General features: G+C 36.4%; 2 protein-coding genes and 1 pseudogene across 3 annotated transcripts in view; all 3 read left to right on the top strand.

Moving 5' to 3' along the window:
• The window catches only part of LOC132192308 (uncharacterized), a 69,400-nt gene that overhangs the window by 31,964 nt on the left and 20,189 nt on the right, over positions 1-17,247 (top strand). The window lies entirely within an intron of this gene.
• Positions 288-2,496, top strand: LOC132192029 (L-type lectin-domain containing receptor kinase IV.1-like). 2 transcript variants are annotated; one of them, XM_059607213.2, is made up of 2 exons: positions 288-1,256; positions 1,332-2,496. In XM_059607213.2, exons 1-2 carry the CDS (start codon positions 404-406, stop codon positions 2,405-2,407), a joined length of 1,929 nt encoding a protein of 642 aa, XP_059463196.2. In that variant the 5' UTR covers positions 288-403; the 3' UTR covers positions 2,408-2,496. The 2 variants fall into 2 exon arrangements, with proteins under 2 accessions (XP_059463196.2, XP_088367239.1); XM_088511113.1 differs by having other exon boundaries at positions 288-2,496.
• Positions 5,968-7,941, top strand: LOC132161766 (L-type lectin-domain containing receptor kinase IV.1 pseudogene; annotated as a pseudogene).

Below are 17,247 nucleotides of genomic sequence, written 5' to 3'. Positions count from 1 at the left end.
TAGCGAATGCGCAAACACATCCTGATCTGAGTGATCTCTATTGTAATAATGATGTAGATTAGATAGTCAATAATTTTGCTCACTATTTTCATTGGTGAAAACGACTTATGAAGCAATAATTAATTGAGTAGTAGCTTTATAATTATATGTATGAAATAATTTCAAGTTACAAATACCAAGTTGTTCTTAACATAAAGCTTACAATTGTTTTATGGATTGAAGTATTTACAAAAAAAAAAAAAAAAAAAAAAAGGCTAACAAATTGTACTTTTCTGATGAGTCACATATATCTTTATGGTGCTTTGAAAATTGTACAAATAGTTGATTTTGTTATAGCAATAGATGGCATCAAATACATATAAACTTGAAAGTAGTACTATGAAACCGTCAAAAGAGGAAGCGGATGCACAGTATAGCCATGTTCATGTCCAAGCTAGTATTGCTTCTGTCTCTCCTAATCAGGTTCGTATCATCCCAAGATACCAGCTTCACCTTCGTCGGGTTTAAGTCGGCAAATCTAAGCCTAGACGGCATAGCAGAAATGACTTCCACTGGCCTTTTGAAGCTCACTAATAATACAAACTTTCAAATGGGTCATGCTTTCTACCCCAATCCAATAAGCTTCAGGAACTCGTCGAATGGCTCCGTTTACTCCTTCTCTACGACTTTCGTCTTCGCTATCGTTTCTGAAGATGCCACTGAGAGCGGTCATGGGCTTGCTTTCGTGATTGCTCCAACAAGAGGACTCCCGGCAGGTAGTCCAGGCCAGTACCTTGGCCTTTTCAATTCTAACAACTCTGGTGATCCCAAGAATCAAGTCGTTGCCATAGAGCTCGATACATCCAGGAACCCAGAATTTGACGACATCAATAATAACCATGTTGGGATTGATATAAACGGGTTGAAGTCCGAAGAATCTGCTGGAGTGGGATATTATGCTGATGATGACAATGGTGGGTTTAGGACCCTGAGCCTTATAAGTGGGCAGCAAATGCAAGTTTGGGTGGAATACGATGGTGTCCAGAAGCAAATCAATGTTACTTTAGCTCCTCTTGATGTCAGTAAACCCAAAATTCCCCTATTGTCTTTGTCCCGCGATCTTTCACCTATCATTAGCAACAACATGTATGTTGGCTTCTCGTCCGCAACTGGCAAGCGCCTAGCGAACCATTATGCTCTGGCTTGGAGCTTTAAGATGAATGGCCAGGCTCCAGAACTTCTTTTCTCTCAAGTTCAGCTGCCTCCGATATTAGTAGGTAAACCGATATCTAAATTTTTGACAATTGGGTTGCCTGTGATAATTGTTAGTTTAGCGTCGGTAGCAATTTCAGGTGTAATTTATGTCATAAGAAGGAAGAGGAAGTTCGAAGAATTGTTGGAAGACTGGGAGCTTGACTATGGGCCTCAGAGATTCAAATACAAAGATCTTTTTGTTGCCACAAAAGGATTTAGGGAGAAAGAGCTATTGGGCAAAGGTGGATTTGGTAAGGTCTATAGAGGTGTACTAACTACCTCCAAAATTGAGATTGCGGTGAAGAGGATCTCCCATGAATCAAGGCAGGGAATGAAAGAATTTGTTGCAGAAATTGCCAGCATGGGTCGGCTCCGCCACAGAAATTTAGTACCACTCTTGGGGTATTGCCGGCGAAAGAAAGAGCTGCTGTTGGTGTATGACTTCATGCCTAGTGGAAGCCTAGACAAGTACCTTTTTTACCAACCTACGCTCACTCTGTGTTGGAGCCAGAGATTTCGAGTAATAAAAGGTGTGGCCTCGGGGCTGTTTTATCTACACGAAGAATGGGAGCAAGTTGTTGTTCACAGAGATGTCAAGGCTAGTAATGTCTTGCTAGATGGTGAACTGAATGCTAGATTAGGAGACTTCGGTCTTGCAAGATTTTATGACCGTGGAACTGACCCTCAGACGACCCATGTGGTTGGAACCATTGGGTATATTGCGCCGGAGCTTACTCGAAGCGGCAAGGCCACTACAAGCACCGATGTGTTTGCCTTCGGAGCCTTTTTGCTTGAGGTTGCTTGTGGAAGAAGGCCAGTAGAGCCACGGTGGCAAACAGAGGATGCCATTTTGGTTGATTGGGTGTTTTCTCACTGGAGCCGAGGCGAAATTCTTGGGGCAAGGGATTCAAATTTGGGTGCAGATTATGTAGCAGAGGAAGTAGAGTTGGTTTTGAAACTTGGGTTGCTCTGCTCTCATTCAGAGGCTGCAGCTAGGCCAAGCATGCGCCAAGTTGTGCAGTTTTTGGAGGGGGATTTTTGTCTTCCAGAGTTACCGTCGGTTGGCCTTTGTGCCAACGGCTTAACGTTTGCCATTTCTTCTTCGGCTCCTATGGACAATTTGTTCACGCCTTTGTCTTCTGTTGCAGACTCGCTTCTCTTGGAGGGTCGCTGATTCTTAAAGTATTTGCTACCCATTCTGAGTTTGTTTGTGATATAATGACGAACTACGTACAATTTATTTCTTTAAGGTTGTGCGGTATATGTAGACTTTTTTTTTTTTTTTATTTATTTATTTATTTTTTTCAAATGGGTGAAATTCATTCCTTAATAATGGCTTCCAATATGAATCCAAAACACTAATGAATTATTTTCCTCACATAGTCACATTGCATCTATGTAGACGGATGTTAGAGCATGCAAAGTTGCAAAATATATGATCATAACAGGAAAGGAGATTTGAGGGGTTTTGCTTTTCCTTTTTTGTTTTTGGCTAATAGAATAAGGAAAGGGTACAATAGAGCAAAACACCGAAAAATGAGTGGACTACTCCCCAATACCATCCTTAAAATAATGTAAAAATTAAAATGAAGTACAGAAATACATACAAATTAAATATTGAAAATGGGACAAATAAGTGTTTCGGTCCTCTCAAGGAGGCCACATAAAGCAGTTTGAGGAGCAAAAAAAGAATCCCTGCTAGAAAACAGAAACAACCACTCGAAAGAAGTTAAAGTCAAAAAATGCAATGTCATGATCTGAAACAGGAACAGAAGGAGAGGAGAGCACAAACACATTCACCGAAGCTGTAGGGATGGAGATTAGAGTTTTAGATACAATAGCCTATTGTCTCAAATTCTTAATTAGTAAGAAATTTTAAGTTACAGTTACAATTAAGAATCTATTCTAATCAAACTTTTTCTACTTTGGCTACGTACAACAGAATTTGATTCTCGTCTAACAAAGACAAATCTCCCAACTTTGCATCGTATTCAAGATGCAACTAGTATCCTAAAATAGTTGACCATATCTACTCAAATTTCCTTATGTTGCCTTCACGACATTTACTGTTTGGACCGCTTCACCCTCCAATGTGATTCTCCATACCCCAAGTCTCGACTAAATTAATTGGCATGCAACTATGGACACATGATATAAGAGGATGGACATTGGTGTCATAGTCTGAGATTGTAAGGTAATGGTGTTAGCTATTTTTGTCGGCTCCGAAGGACTTTATTATTGACCCTAGTAATGCAAAAGCTACAACCATGTTGAGAGTCGCTAAGTTTTGTGGCGAGCTGAGATACATACAGGTGGATTCGGAAGGTGACGTTCTTCAGATAACCGAGGCTCTACAGAAACATGATAGGAACTAAAACAGATATAGACATATGATTGAAGAGGCTACTGGGATCGTAAGTGGCTTACAGCACATAAAAAGGGGCACTGGATATGTGGCTTTTACCAATGACAAGTGGCAAACGTTTGACTCATTTAATTTTTGCCCATTGTTCTTCAAGAATGGCAGCTGATCGTGTGGCTGCCACTTTAAATCAGCTTTCCATCATTCAACGACCAATATTGAGCATATTACTTGCAATCTTATCATTTAAGCTTTATAATTTTTTAAATCAGAGATTCCGTCCAGAGAAAACGAGAGAAAGAAAATGAGGGATCCGTCATCCGTTGATATTTCATTTCATTATTTTGTACTTTGTGGCGGCTGAAAATCGTTTGCCGACTATATATACTTCGTGGGTGACTCATGGATTTATGGGAGCCAAACTTTGTGCGCAAAAATATATATATAGCCTCTTCTAAAAATATTTATTTTTTTTGAAGAAAATATTTATATTTTTTTCTATTTAAATTATTCATTTTTTCAAAGTACCTATATATATATATATATATATATATATATATATATATGCTACATCGTGCTCCCCAAATTAAGGATCTTGTATTTAAATATTATTTTTTAAGTATTTATTTATTTTGTCTCCAATATTATCTATATATTTGAGAAATTATATTTTCCTTATTGTCATTTTTTTTTTAATTTGTCTTTTTTTTTTTTTTTCTAGCAGTCATATTTTCAGAATTTATATTTTCCTAACGGAGCCAGAGCTGGAATGAAGTATTTTTGTGAGTTTTGGGAGAGCATGCATGCGTGAGAAAGAATGACAGAGAGAGAGAGAGAGAGAGAGAGAGGAGAGAAGAAGAAAAAAAAAAATCGTAAGTTGAGAGAATTTAATTTTTGAAAAAAATAATCATATTTAATCCTTAGATTTTAATTTGATTTAGTCATTGAGTTTTCAATTTCAAGAATAAGGTTCTTAGGTTTTATCTAAGTTTAGAATGTCTCTTTATCACTTTACCGTCAAAATTAACAGTTTGTCATCTACTACATGTGTCTCATTTGACACGTCAATGTCCATCTCAAGTCTCAACACTCCAATGCAATGCCCTGCTAACGGATCCGTCAAGAATTCAATGCAATAGATTCATTTTTTTTTAATGAATGACTTAACACTTGTTAATGTGACATTGTATTGAAGTGTTCATGACGTGTCAAATGAAACATGTAGCAGATTACAAATCATTAATTTTGACGGTAAAATGACAAATTGACTTATGTTATATTTGGGCAAAATCTAAAGACTGTATTCTTAAAATTGAAAACTAAGTGACTAAATTTAAATTGAATAAAAACCAAAGAACTAAATATAATTTTTCCCTTTAATTTTTAATTTTTTAATTTTTTTTTTTTATTATTAATATGTAGGGAGTGAAAAGTGATCATGCTCCTCAAAAGGGAGCCGGTTGGATGCTAAAAATTGAGTATTTATGCATTTTAGCACTTAAAGTAGGAATTTTATTAAAATAGAAAGCATTTAAAGTAAGAATTTTATTAAAATAGAGAGCAGGATGAGAATGCTCTCCCTCTCTATCGTCAGAATGATGTAGACAATTTTACTCACTTTTTTTTTTGTGAAAATATATATAAACTAAATAAAAATACTTTAATCATTGTTCATTTTGGTTAATTTACATTATATCACCTTATATAAACTAACTACCACGTATTGAATAATAAATAAAAGATAAAAGAACAAAACCATAAGATAAAATAAAATGAAGACTTTATTAAGAGTTCAACTACGAGAAGGCGATAGAATTCAAAAATCCTGGACTCTTCTACTATCATTTGAACTTCAATCATGTCAACTCCATAGATAAGTGCAACACAAGCCACACACGTGCATGACTTAATTTAGCACAACACGACTATAAGATGACTACTAGTTTGACAATGGCGTCACAAATTAATCTAATAAAATGATATATGTTGAAAAAAACACATGAGAAGTACTATTAAAAAAAAGAAACACGTGGTAAACACATGCTATCATAAAATATGTGTTTCATAATTATTAAAAAAATATGTAATTTTTACATGCTAAGGAACATATATGTCACTTTGAATTTGCAGTAAATTTATTTGTAATAAATTTTTGTCCATTCAATTTGGGATGTCGACAAAACGGGACCTATTTTCTTCTATATATGTAAAGCAAGGCCACATTTCCTGTACTCAAAAGAAAGTGAAACTAAGAAGTAGTGAGAAGAGCGATTTATGCAAAAAAAAAAAAAAAAAAAAAAATTGGCATGTTTCCCAAGCTTGCAATCCTGCTGCCTCTCCTGGTGAGCTTTGTATGGGTTTAGATCAGCAAATCTAAGCCTAGACGGCATAGCTGAAATCACCCCTAATGGCCTTTTGAGGCTCACCAATGACACCAGACAGCTGAAGGGTCATGCTTTCTACCCCTATCCGGTCAGCTTCAAGAAATCCTTGAATGGCACCGCTTCCTCCTTCTCTACAACCTTTGTATTTGCTATCATTTCTGAATATCGCACTTTGAGTGGCCATGGCATTGCTTTCGTGGTTGCTCCCACAAGAGCGCTACCAGGAGCTCTGCCAAGCCAGTACCTTGGCCTTTTCAATGATAGCAACAATGGTAATGCCACCAATAATATTGTTGTCATAGAGCTCGATACCATCCAGACCGACGAGTTTGGTGACATCAATGATAACCATGTTGGGATTGATATAAATGGGTTGACGTCCGACAAATCTTTTCCTGCAGGATATTATGCTGACAACAATGGTTCGTTTAGGTATCTGAGTCTTTTCAGCGGCCGCCAAATGCGAGTTTGGGTGGAATATGATGGTGTCGACAAGAAAATCGAGGTCACTTTGGCTCCAATGAATGTCAATACAAAACCCATAACTCCGCTCTTGTCTTTGTCCCGTGATCTTTCACCAATCATTAAAGACAACATGTATGTTGGCTTCTCTTCCTCAACCGGCTCAGTCCTAACAGCCCATTATGTTACGGGTTGGAGTTTCAAGGTGAACGGCCAGGCTCCAGATCTTGATCTCTCTCAACTTCCCAAGCTGCCTCGAATTGGAGGTAAACCCAGATCTAAATTTTTGACAATAGGGTTGCTTGTGATGGTTGTTAGTTTAGTCTCGGTAGCAATTTCAAGTGTAATTTATGTCATAAGAAGGAAGAGGAAGTTTGCAGAATTGCTGGAAGACTGGGAGCTCGACTGTGGGCCTCAGAGATTCAAATACAAAAATCTGTTTATTGCCACAAAAGGATTTAGGGAGAAAGAGGTATTGGGTAGGGGTGGATTTGGTAAGGTGTATAGAGGTGTACTACCGACCTCCAAAATTGAAATTGCTGTGAAGAGGGTCTCCCATGAATCAAGACAGGGAATGAGAGAATTTGTCGCAGAAATTGTGAGTATGGGTCGGCTCGGCCACAGGAATTTAGTACCACTCTTGGGGTATTGCCGCAGAAAGAGAGAGCTGCTTTTGGTGTATGACTACACGCCCAATGGAAGCCTAGACAAGTACCTCTTTCACCAGCCTACGCTCACTCTGGGTTGGAGCCAGAGATTTGGAATTATAAAAGGTGTGGCGTCGGGGTTGTTTTATCTACATGAAGGATGGGACCAAGTTGTTGTTCACAGAGATGTCAAGGCTAGTAATGTCATGCTGGATGGTGAACTGAACGCTAGATTAGGAGACTTTGGTCTTGCAAGATTTTATGACCATGGAAGTGACCCTCAAACGACCCATGTGGCTGGAACCATTGGGTATATTGCGCCAGAGCTTTCTCGAAGCAGCAAGGCCACAACAAGCACCGATGTGTTTGCCTTCGGTGCCTTTTTCCTTGAGGTTGCTTGTGGAAGAAGACCTGTAGAGCCATGGGGGCGAACAGAGGATATCATTTTGGTGGATTGCTTGCTTTCTCACTGGAACCAAGGCAAAATTCTTGAGGCAAGGGATCCAAATTTGGGTACAGATTATGCAGTAGAGGAAGTAGAGTTGGTATTGAAACTTGGGTTGCTGTGCTCCAATTCAGAGCCTGCAGCCAGGCCAAGCATGCGCCAAGTTGTGCAATTCTTGGAGGGGGATGTTCATTTTCCAGAGTTACCGTCGGTTGGTCTTTGTGCCAGCGGCTTAACGTTTACCATGTCTTCTCCGGCTCCAACGGACATTGCGTTCACGCCTTTGTCTCCCGTCGCAGATTCGCTTCTCTCGGGGGGTCGCTGATTCTTATAGTTTTTGCCTTTTTGGATTCATATTGAAAGCCATTATTATGGAATGGATTACAGCCCATGAAATAAAAACAGTATATATATTCATGTCCTGGAATGGAGATTAGAGATTTAGATAATATATTTTACCGCATGAACCGAAAAGGGGAAAGAAAACCAAAACAGCTCTTTTACATTTCCATTTAATTATATAATACTAGCTTAGAGCCCGTGCTACGCGCCGGGTTTTTTTTTTTTTTTTGTAATTTACTCAAAAATTCTTTAAAAGATTATCAACAACAATTTTTATTTTCTTCTCTTAATTAACTAATTAGCTACTAAAAATGACAAATGTTCATAAGATCCTTTTAAACCATAGTTTTACTCAATACATATCTAATAATTAAATTTTAAAAATTCATAAATTTTAGTTCTTATAAACTGAAACATATTAAATATTTGTTCCCATATATGTAGTTTAAAATGAAATATAAAGGAAAAAAAATTCAAAATAAAAACATAGATTAATCAATTATACAAAATGATTGATTAATCATTATATTCCAACAATGACACCACTTCTCCTCCACTACACAATCCATTATGGTAAACTTTTGTCTTTCAGGAGTTGAACTTTCTCCTCATAAACAATTTTTTTGAGAAATTTTTCTATTACACTAACAAAAATAAAGAAGTGTTCTAAAATATATGAGCATATTTATATTTGATTACAGTTATGTTTACTAATTTTGTAAACAAAAGAATGTTGGTAGTTTAATTTTTCTTTTTAAAAATGAAAGAGATAAAAAACATTGGCAGGAATATTGACATAATCTAATTATACATCGTACCAAAAATAATGATAGGAAAATTTTTCACTATCATTTCCCTTAATTCAACGTAAAATTTACAAAAGAAAACTAATCAATTTGAAAAAATAATATATAAATTAGTATAAAATTTAAGGGAAAAAAATGGAAGAACATAACCAATTTTTTTTTTTTAACAGCCATCCTTCACATATATAAAGTAAATGAAACTAATTTTAAGACATACAGGAAAACAAAGACGAAAAAATCTACACAATGAACATTGACATAATCTAAAAAAGCATCCTACACCGTACCAAAAATAATGATAGGAAACTCTTTCACTATCATTTCCTAATTCAATGTGAAATTTACAAAAGAAAAATATTCAATTTGAATAAATAATATATAAATTAGTAGAAAATTTAAGGGATAACAATGGAAGACCATAAATACATTAAATAAAGATAAAATAAAAAACTAAAAATAAAATTTTAATATAATTGAAAGAATTGTCTTTTTCTACTGTATACGTTTCTCGATTCCAATGAAACCTTAAAAACCAATGTCATCCATTAATTAAGCATGTAAACAGATAAAAAAAATTAAATCACTCAATGAACAACATGTACAAACTAAAAAATTATCAACCAAAAATAACGATAAGAAACTCTCTCTCATTATTATTTCTTGAGTTCAATGTAAAATTTACCAAAGAAAAGTAATCATTTGAATCAAAAATAATATATAAATTAGAAGAAAAAAATAAGGGACAAAAAAAAAAGAGGAAGAACATAAGCACCGGAAATAAAGATAAAAAAAAAATGAAAAAAAAAATACTAATTGAAAATAACTATTCTAGATTAAAAAAAAAACAAAAAAAAAACTGTAGTATAATTTTTCATTAAGAAACAACGATTGAAAAATTGAAAAGAACTGTTCTAGAAAAAAAATATATATCAAAAAAATAACTATAGTATAATTTTTCATTGAGAAACAGCAATGCAAATCTCTTTCTCTCTCTCTCTCTCGTCTTTTTCTAAATTGATTGTAAAATTTACAAAGGAACATTGAGATATAAATAGAAAGTAAGAGAAGAAAAAAAAAATTAGAAAAAAATATACGGGACAAAAACAAAAATGGAAGAACATAAGCACCGAAAATAAAGATAAAAAAAACGAATAAAATGAAAATACTAATATAATTGAAAATAACTATTCTACTCTTCATTGAGAATAGTATAATTTTTCATTGAGAAACAACGATTGGAAAATTGAAAAGAACTATTCTTGCAAAAAAATAAAATAAAGAAAAGAAATCATTGAGAAACAACGATTAGAAACTCTCTCTTGTAGTCTTGTCTTTTTCCTGATTTGAGTGTGAAATTGACAGAGGAACATTGAGATATAAATAGAAAGCAAGAGAAGAGAAAAAGAAAAATAAACAGAGAAAGAAAGAAAGAATTTGGGAACCTTTTGTTTTCTTCATTAAGACAATTAAATATATTACAAATAAAACTCATATATTTTAATTGTCTCATATTGAGATATAAACATAAAGGAAGAGAAGATAAAAAGAAAATTAAATAAAGAGAGAGCAATAGAGAATTTGAAAACTTTTTGTTTTCTTCATTAAGACAATTCAATGCATTATGATGATGATGAATATATATATATAATAATATATCTCACATTAAGATATAAACATAAAGCAAGAGAAGATAAAAAGAAAATTAAATAAAGAGAGAGAAATAGAGAATTTGAAAACCTTTTGTATTCTTTATTAAGACAACTCAATGCATTACAAATAAAAAATCAAAAAATTGGTTCAAACATAAATTATGGGAGAGAGAGAGAGAGAGAGAGAGAGAGAGAGATTTAAGACATTTAAGTGGAGAAAATTATGGGAGAGAGAGAGAGAGACAAAATTATGGGAGAGAGAAATAGTTAAGACACTTAAACCATATAATTAGTTTAGAGAGAGAAGAAAAGGTTCAAATATAAAATTATATTAAAAAAAAAACGGTTGAAACATAAATTATGAGAGAGAGATTATGGGAGAGTGAGAATTATCACAATTAATTAAAAAAAAAAAAAAGGAATTCAGATATAAAATTATGGGAGAGAGATTTAAGACAATTAAGTGGAGATAGAGAAAGAGAGAGAGAGAGAGAGAGAAAAAAAACGATTGAAACACAAATTATGGGAGAGAGTTAGCACAATTAATTAAAAAAAAAAAACTATTAAAACACAAATTATGGGAGAGAGATTTAAGACAATTAAGTGGAGATAGAGGGAGAGAGAGAGAGAGACAAAAAACGGTTGAAACACAAATTATGGGAGAGAGTTAGCACAATTAATTTTTTTTAAAAAAAAAAACGATTGAAACACAAATTATGGGAGAATGAAAGTTAGCACAATTAATTGTCTTAAACCATAGAATTAGTTTAAGACATTTAAATTGAGATAGAGAGAGAAAGAGAGAGATTTAAGACAATTAAGTGGAGATAGAGGGAGAGAGAGAGAAAGAGAGAGAGTTAGCAGAATTAATTTTTTTAAAAAAAAAAGATTGAAACACAAATTATGGGAAAGAGATTTAAGACAATTAAATGGAGATAGAGGGAGAGAGAGAGAGAGAGAGAGAGAGAGAGAAAACGGTTGAAACACAAATTATGGGAGAGAGTTAGCACAATTAATTTAAAAATAAAAATAAAAAACGATTGAAACACAAATTATGGGAGAGTGAGAGTTAGCACAATTAATTATCTTAAACCATAGAATTAGTTTAAGACATTTAAGAGGAGATAGAGGGAGAGAGAGAGAGAGAGAGAGAGAGAGAGAGACAAAAACGGTTGAAACACAAATTATGGGAGAGTGAGAGTTAGCACAATTAATTAAATGTCTTAAACCATTGAATTAGTTGAAGACATTTTTCTCAAAAAAGTTTAAGACATTTAAGTTGAGATAGAGGGAGAGAGAGAGAGAGAGACGTGGGAAATAGAGTTAGGAGGACACGTGTCGCAATTCTAAGCATTCCCTACGTCAAAACTCGGCTTTTATATATATATATGACAAATTATGGGAAAGAGTTAGCACAATTAATTTAAAAAAAAAAAAAAAAAAAAACGATTGAAACACAAATTATGGGAGAGTGAGAGTTAGCACAATTAATTATCTTAAACCATAGAATTAGTTTAAGACATTTAAGAGGAGATAGAGGGAGAGAGAGAGAGAGACAAAAACGGTTGAAACACAAATTATGGGAGAGTGAGAGTTAGCACAATTAATTAAATGTCTTAAACCATTGAATTAGTTGAAAACATTTTTCTCAAAAAAGTTTAAGACATTTAAGTTGAGATAGAGGGAGAGAGAGAGAGAGACGTGAGAAATAGAGTTAGGAGGACACGTGTCGCAATTCTAAGCATTCCCTACGTCAAAACTCGGCTTTTATATATATATATGATTACATGTTGCATTGAAGGTGCCCTTTTTTTTTTTTCTTTTTTTTTTTTCTCTCTCTCTTGGACCAAAAATTAAAACAATTTTGACCCACAAATTCTATACTCATGATGAAATTAACCTTGATTCTAAATAATTGTAGGTAAAAGAAGAGAATCATCTAAAGAGCATGTGGTAATTGAAATTAACATCACTGAAAAACGCTATGCAGGTATTTATCACACAAAATGCAGAATTAATAGATAGCAATCTATAAACAACCAATCACAAAAATAAACAAAACAGTAAATCAATCAGACACAATGATTTTGGTGACAAAGAGGAAACTTTTTAGAAATCGTTCTAAAAGTAAACCACTCCGGGGCAGCCAAACCCAAGAAATTTCTATAAGAAAATATTCCGAGATTATAGACACGGGGAACACTTACAAACCTTTGCAAGTCCTTGGCGTTGTAAGATTGACAAGCCTCCAATTTGTCTACTTGCTCACAATCTTCTTCACACGTGATTCTCATTTATCAAACCCTTCCAATAGATTTCTCAATAAAGCACACAATTCAAACAACAAATACTCTAAGATGAACAATTTAGCTCACAACATAAACTCTCTCTTAGCACAACCTCTCACGAACTCTCTGGTGAAAATTCGTACCTATACAAATCTGTAGAGATCTATATATAAAGCCTAAAGACCCCTAGTCTAGTTAAAACACAATTACATTGTAAAATAGACATAGAAGCTACGGGCCATTCGGACGGTAAGTGGGTTCGTTCAAATGGGACTTGAATATCACGAGAAAATTGGTTCTCGTACATTGTCGTTCGGATGGGGAGTATGTCCATCCGGATGGGGCTAGGGCAACATCGCTTCATAGCGTCTCCTGGTGTGGCGTGTTCGGACGCGGTGCAGACGAGACTCTCAAGTTTTCTTGTTCATCTATCACATCTAGACGCTATGCAAACGGGCTTGCAGACGAAGCACTCGGGTTAAAGAAACACTTTGCGGCACTCATGTCCATCCGAACGGCTATGCAACCCATCCAGGCGCCCATGCAACCCGTCCGGACGCCCATGTAATTTTGGCACTTTGAACACCATTTTGATCACCGAATTTTAGCCAACAAATAGAACTAAAATTCACAAAACAACATAAATCTATAACAATAACACACCATACATCTTATTAGTTAATAGTTAGTTACTTGCTTAATCATAAATTGTTTATCCACCCTATAAAATCTAAGCTAAATTTTGGACGGCCATCGTTGCAAGTAGTAAATGTAGTCAAAACTACAGGAAAAAATTTGAGCAGATATGGACATATCGTAGATGATTAAAGATATTATATTGGTTACCATAACAATTTACAATATAATTTATACATAAGACAATGTGCGTGGGTGTGAAAGTAAAATATTGATTAATTGAATATGTATCTGAGAAATCTATCACATAAAATCCAGAGGCGCAAGGAGTTATAAAGCTACAAGAGAAATTAATTAAATGTGACAATGAATGTGTCACTAAAAAGTGATTAATGAGTTGACATTTTCATATTCAAATACTTCTCTCTAAGGCTCTCTGAAACCTAGAGGAGAAGGGAAAATTTCTTCCATCACAAACGTTTCGGTCTGTGAGTGGGAAGGCTAATCAATAACATTCTTTGTTCGTGATCTGTTTCTGGAAGCTTCGGTGATAGGGATGGCAGATGAGTTGGAGGCACTTTGGGGGAGATTTTCTTTGACGGAAGAGGAGCAAGATGGGCTTGAAGTGGTAGAAGAGGATGTGGAAGGGATCACAGCCAAGGGTTCCCATTGTCTGGTGGGAAAACTTATCTCTGATCGGTTCATTGGAAAGAGAACCTTAAGGGCTAAGTTAATAAGAGGATGGAGGCCGACGGGGTCCTTGGAGTTTAAGGTTCTTGGGGAAAACCTGTTCTTAATGGAGTTTGAACACGAGTGGGATAAGATCCGAGTAATGGAGGGACGTCCATGGATTTTTGAAGGTCAGTTATTTTCAGTGGCAGAATATGACGGGATTACGCCGCCAAGTGAAATGAATTTTGATACGGCGGCGTTTTGGGTTCGGATGTACAAGTTACCACTCTCATGTATGAGAAGAGACATGGGGTTCAAGCTGGGAGCTATCATTGGGCTTGTTGAAGATGTTGACACTGATGAAGACGGCATTGGATGGAGAGAATTTTTACGTGTAAAAGTTCAAGTAAATGTTCTCAAGCCTTTGCCAAGAGGTAGGATTCTTAAACTGAAAAACAAAACGTTATGGATTCCCTTCCAATATGAAAGGGTTCCAAAATTTTGTTCTCAGTGTGGGGTCATTCGCCATGGTGCAGGGGGATGCGTGAATGAGGAACTGCGATGGAAACATGGTAAGCCGAAGGAATATGAATACGGGCCGTGGTTGCGAGCGGGTTCTCCTAAAAGACGAGCGGAATCAAGAAGGGAAGGATACTGTGGTGACGATTCTGTCCAGGATGATGATTGTTCGTATGGTCCTAGATCGAAGACGAGGCCGACTGATTTCCGGCCGTCGAGGGGCACAAATTTGGACAGTTACGACCAGTCGTCAAGGAAAGAGACACAGTGCGGGAAAGAAGGGAATTCATTAAACTCTGCAAAATTCTCTGGGGCTGTTTCGGGAGATTTTCCTGATGGGGAGTCTGGAAATTTAATGCGGGATCAGCCAGTTAATGAGGGCGATCAAGGAGATTTGAGGAGCGTATCCGTTACTTCCAAGCTTGGAAATGACGAGGGACATGGGGGAGAGAATTACGGTGGAGATGATACTACTGGGGAACAGCTGCGTCAATTTGGAGTAGGAATAAATGAGCCCCACGCACACTCGGGGAGCAGGATCCCAAAAGCCACGTTAACTCAAAATGACGTGGGTGTGATTTCTGTCCAGATGAAGGAGTCACTTGGGCCTCAAGCACACATGGACAGTGAAGATTCATCAGGTAGAGATGGGCCTACCTCTTATGTTGGTGGGTCTCTGCGTTCGTGGAAGAAAAGGGCCCGAAACAAAAAAGCTGGAATCACTGAAAGGAGTTGCACGTTGCTGTCTTTGAGAAAGAGACCTGCAGAGGCTGATGGGAGTGCAGAAAAAAAAAAAAACAGCATGAAAAAAGGAAAGATGGTGGTGGAGAATGCAAGGGGTGATGAATATCTATTGGCGGTGGCTGGTGCACAGCCCCGCCAAGAGTCATGAGTATTCTTAGCTGGAACTGCCGGGGGCTTGGGAACCTCCGGACAGTTCGCGACCTTTACCGCTTGGTGAAGGAAAAGAAACCCAGTTTGGTGTTTCTTATGGAAACCAAACTAACAGCATCTCGGGTGGAACGGGTGAAGTATCAATTGGGTTTTGGTAGTGTTTTTGTGGTTGATTGTGTAGGGAAGAGTGGTGGTTTAGCTCTATTTTGGAATGATGATGGGTTAGTGGAAATACAGAACTACAATTGACGTCACATTAATGCAAAAATCAAGGGTGAAGATGGGACACAAGAATGGACTCTAACTTGTTTTTATGGGAACCCCGAAGCGTCCAAAAGAAAAGAATCTTGGGAGCTTCTTAAGCACCTTCATTCTTTGTCTTGTAATGCATGGATGTGCGTGGGAGATTTTAATGAAATTCTGGGAGACTCGGAGAAATTTGGTGCACTTAAACGACCTAGATGGCAGATTCGGAATTTCCAACAAACCATGGATTGTTGCCAACTCCATGATTTGGGGTTTGTGGGCCCTAAATTTACCTGGAGTAATAAGAGGGAGGATGGGCATTTTATTATGGAAAGACTGGACAGAGCCATTGCAAATCATACATGGATGTCCTCTTTTCAAAATTATGGTGTAGAGGTATTGGCTAATCGAACCTCAGACCATGCTCCAATATTTGTACAGCTCCATATAGCAAGAAGTGATCACAGAAGAATGAAGAAAAGGTTTTTTTATGAAGCTGGGTGGGGGAGAAAACAAGACCACCACAACATACTAAAATCGGTTTGGAGGGAAAAAAAATCTGTGGTCAATCCGTGGCAATCCTTTTCGGTAAGGGTGGAGAGGTGTAAAAGGGTGATTAAAAAATGGCAAATTAAGGAGAAAGGGCTGGCAGAAAAACAAATTCAGTTGAAAACGGAGCAGCTGAAGATATTGCAAATGAATGAGGCTCAACCGGATGGGGAACAAATCACTATGCTGCAGCAGGAGGTAAATGATCTTATTGAAAAAGAGGAGATGCATTGGCGTCAGCGGGCTAAGGAACATTGGCTAAAAAACGGAGATAAAAATACGAAGTTTTTTCATGCTAGTGTAAATCAAAGACGTCGATTGAATAAAATTGTTCGAATTGAAAATAAAGATGGAATTTTATGTTCTACTCCTGAAGATATTACCAGTGCTTTCACAGACTATTTTCATAATATTTTTTCTTCATCTAACCCAAGTGGTTTAAGGGAGTGCCTATCAGGACTGGAAATGAGAGTATCTCAAAATATGAACGAGCAGTTGGAGCGGGAGATTACAATGGAGGAAATATATTGTGCTATCTCACAGATGGGTGGTCAACAAGCCCCGGGCCCGGATGGTTTGCCCGCTTGCTTCTACCATGATACTTGGCCCATCATTGGAGAGGAGGTATGTAATATAGTGAAAAAAATTTTCAATTCGGGGCACCTTAGTGATGATGTGAATTTTACTCATATTGCCTTGATTCCAAAGAAGAATAATCCTTTAAAGGTCTCTGATTTTAGACCTATTAGTCTTTGTAATGTTTTGTATAAAATTATTTCAAAGACTATGGCAAACAGATTGAAGGTGATCCTCCATGATATCATCTCTCCCAATCAAAGCGCGTTTATCCCGGGAAGACTTAACTCGGATAATGTGTTGGCGGCATACGAAACAATGCACTCCATGCACTCCAAGATGTGGGGGAAAGTTGGATATATGGCTTTAAAACTAGACATGAGTAAGGCCTACGATCGGGTGGAGTGGTGTTTTCTTAAGGGGGTGATGGAAAAAATGGGTTTTGGTGAGAAGTGGATCGGTCTTGTTATGAAGTGTATTTCCACGGTGAGGTTTTCAATCATTATTAACAGTAATCCCGAAGGTAACATTCAGCCC

Source organism: Corylus avellana, chromosome 10 (genome assembly GCF_965113065.1).
Source record: "Corylus avellana chromosome 10, dhCorAvel1.hap1.2, whole genome shotgun sequence".
In the NCBI taxonomy this organism is placed as follows: domain Eukaryota; kingdom Viridiplantae; phylum Streptophyta; class Magnoliopsida; order Fagales; family Betulaceae; genus Corylus; species Corylus avellana.
The sequence above is the reverse complement of the archived record's forward strand: the minus strand, read 5'-3'. Positions and strand labels throughout refer to the sequence as shown.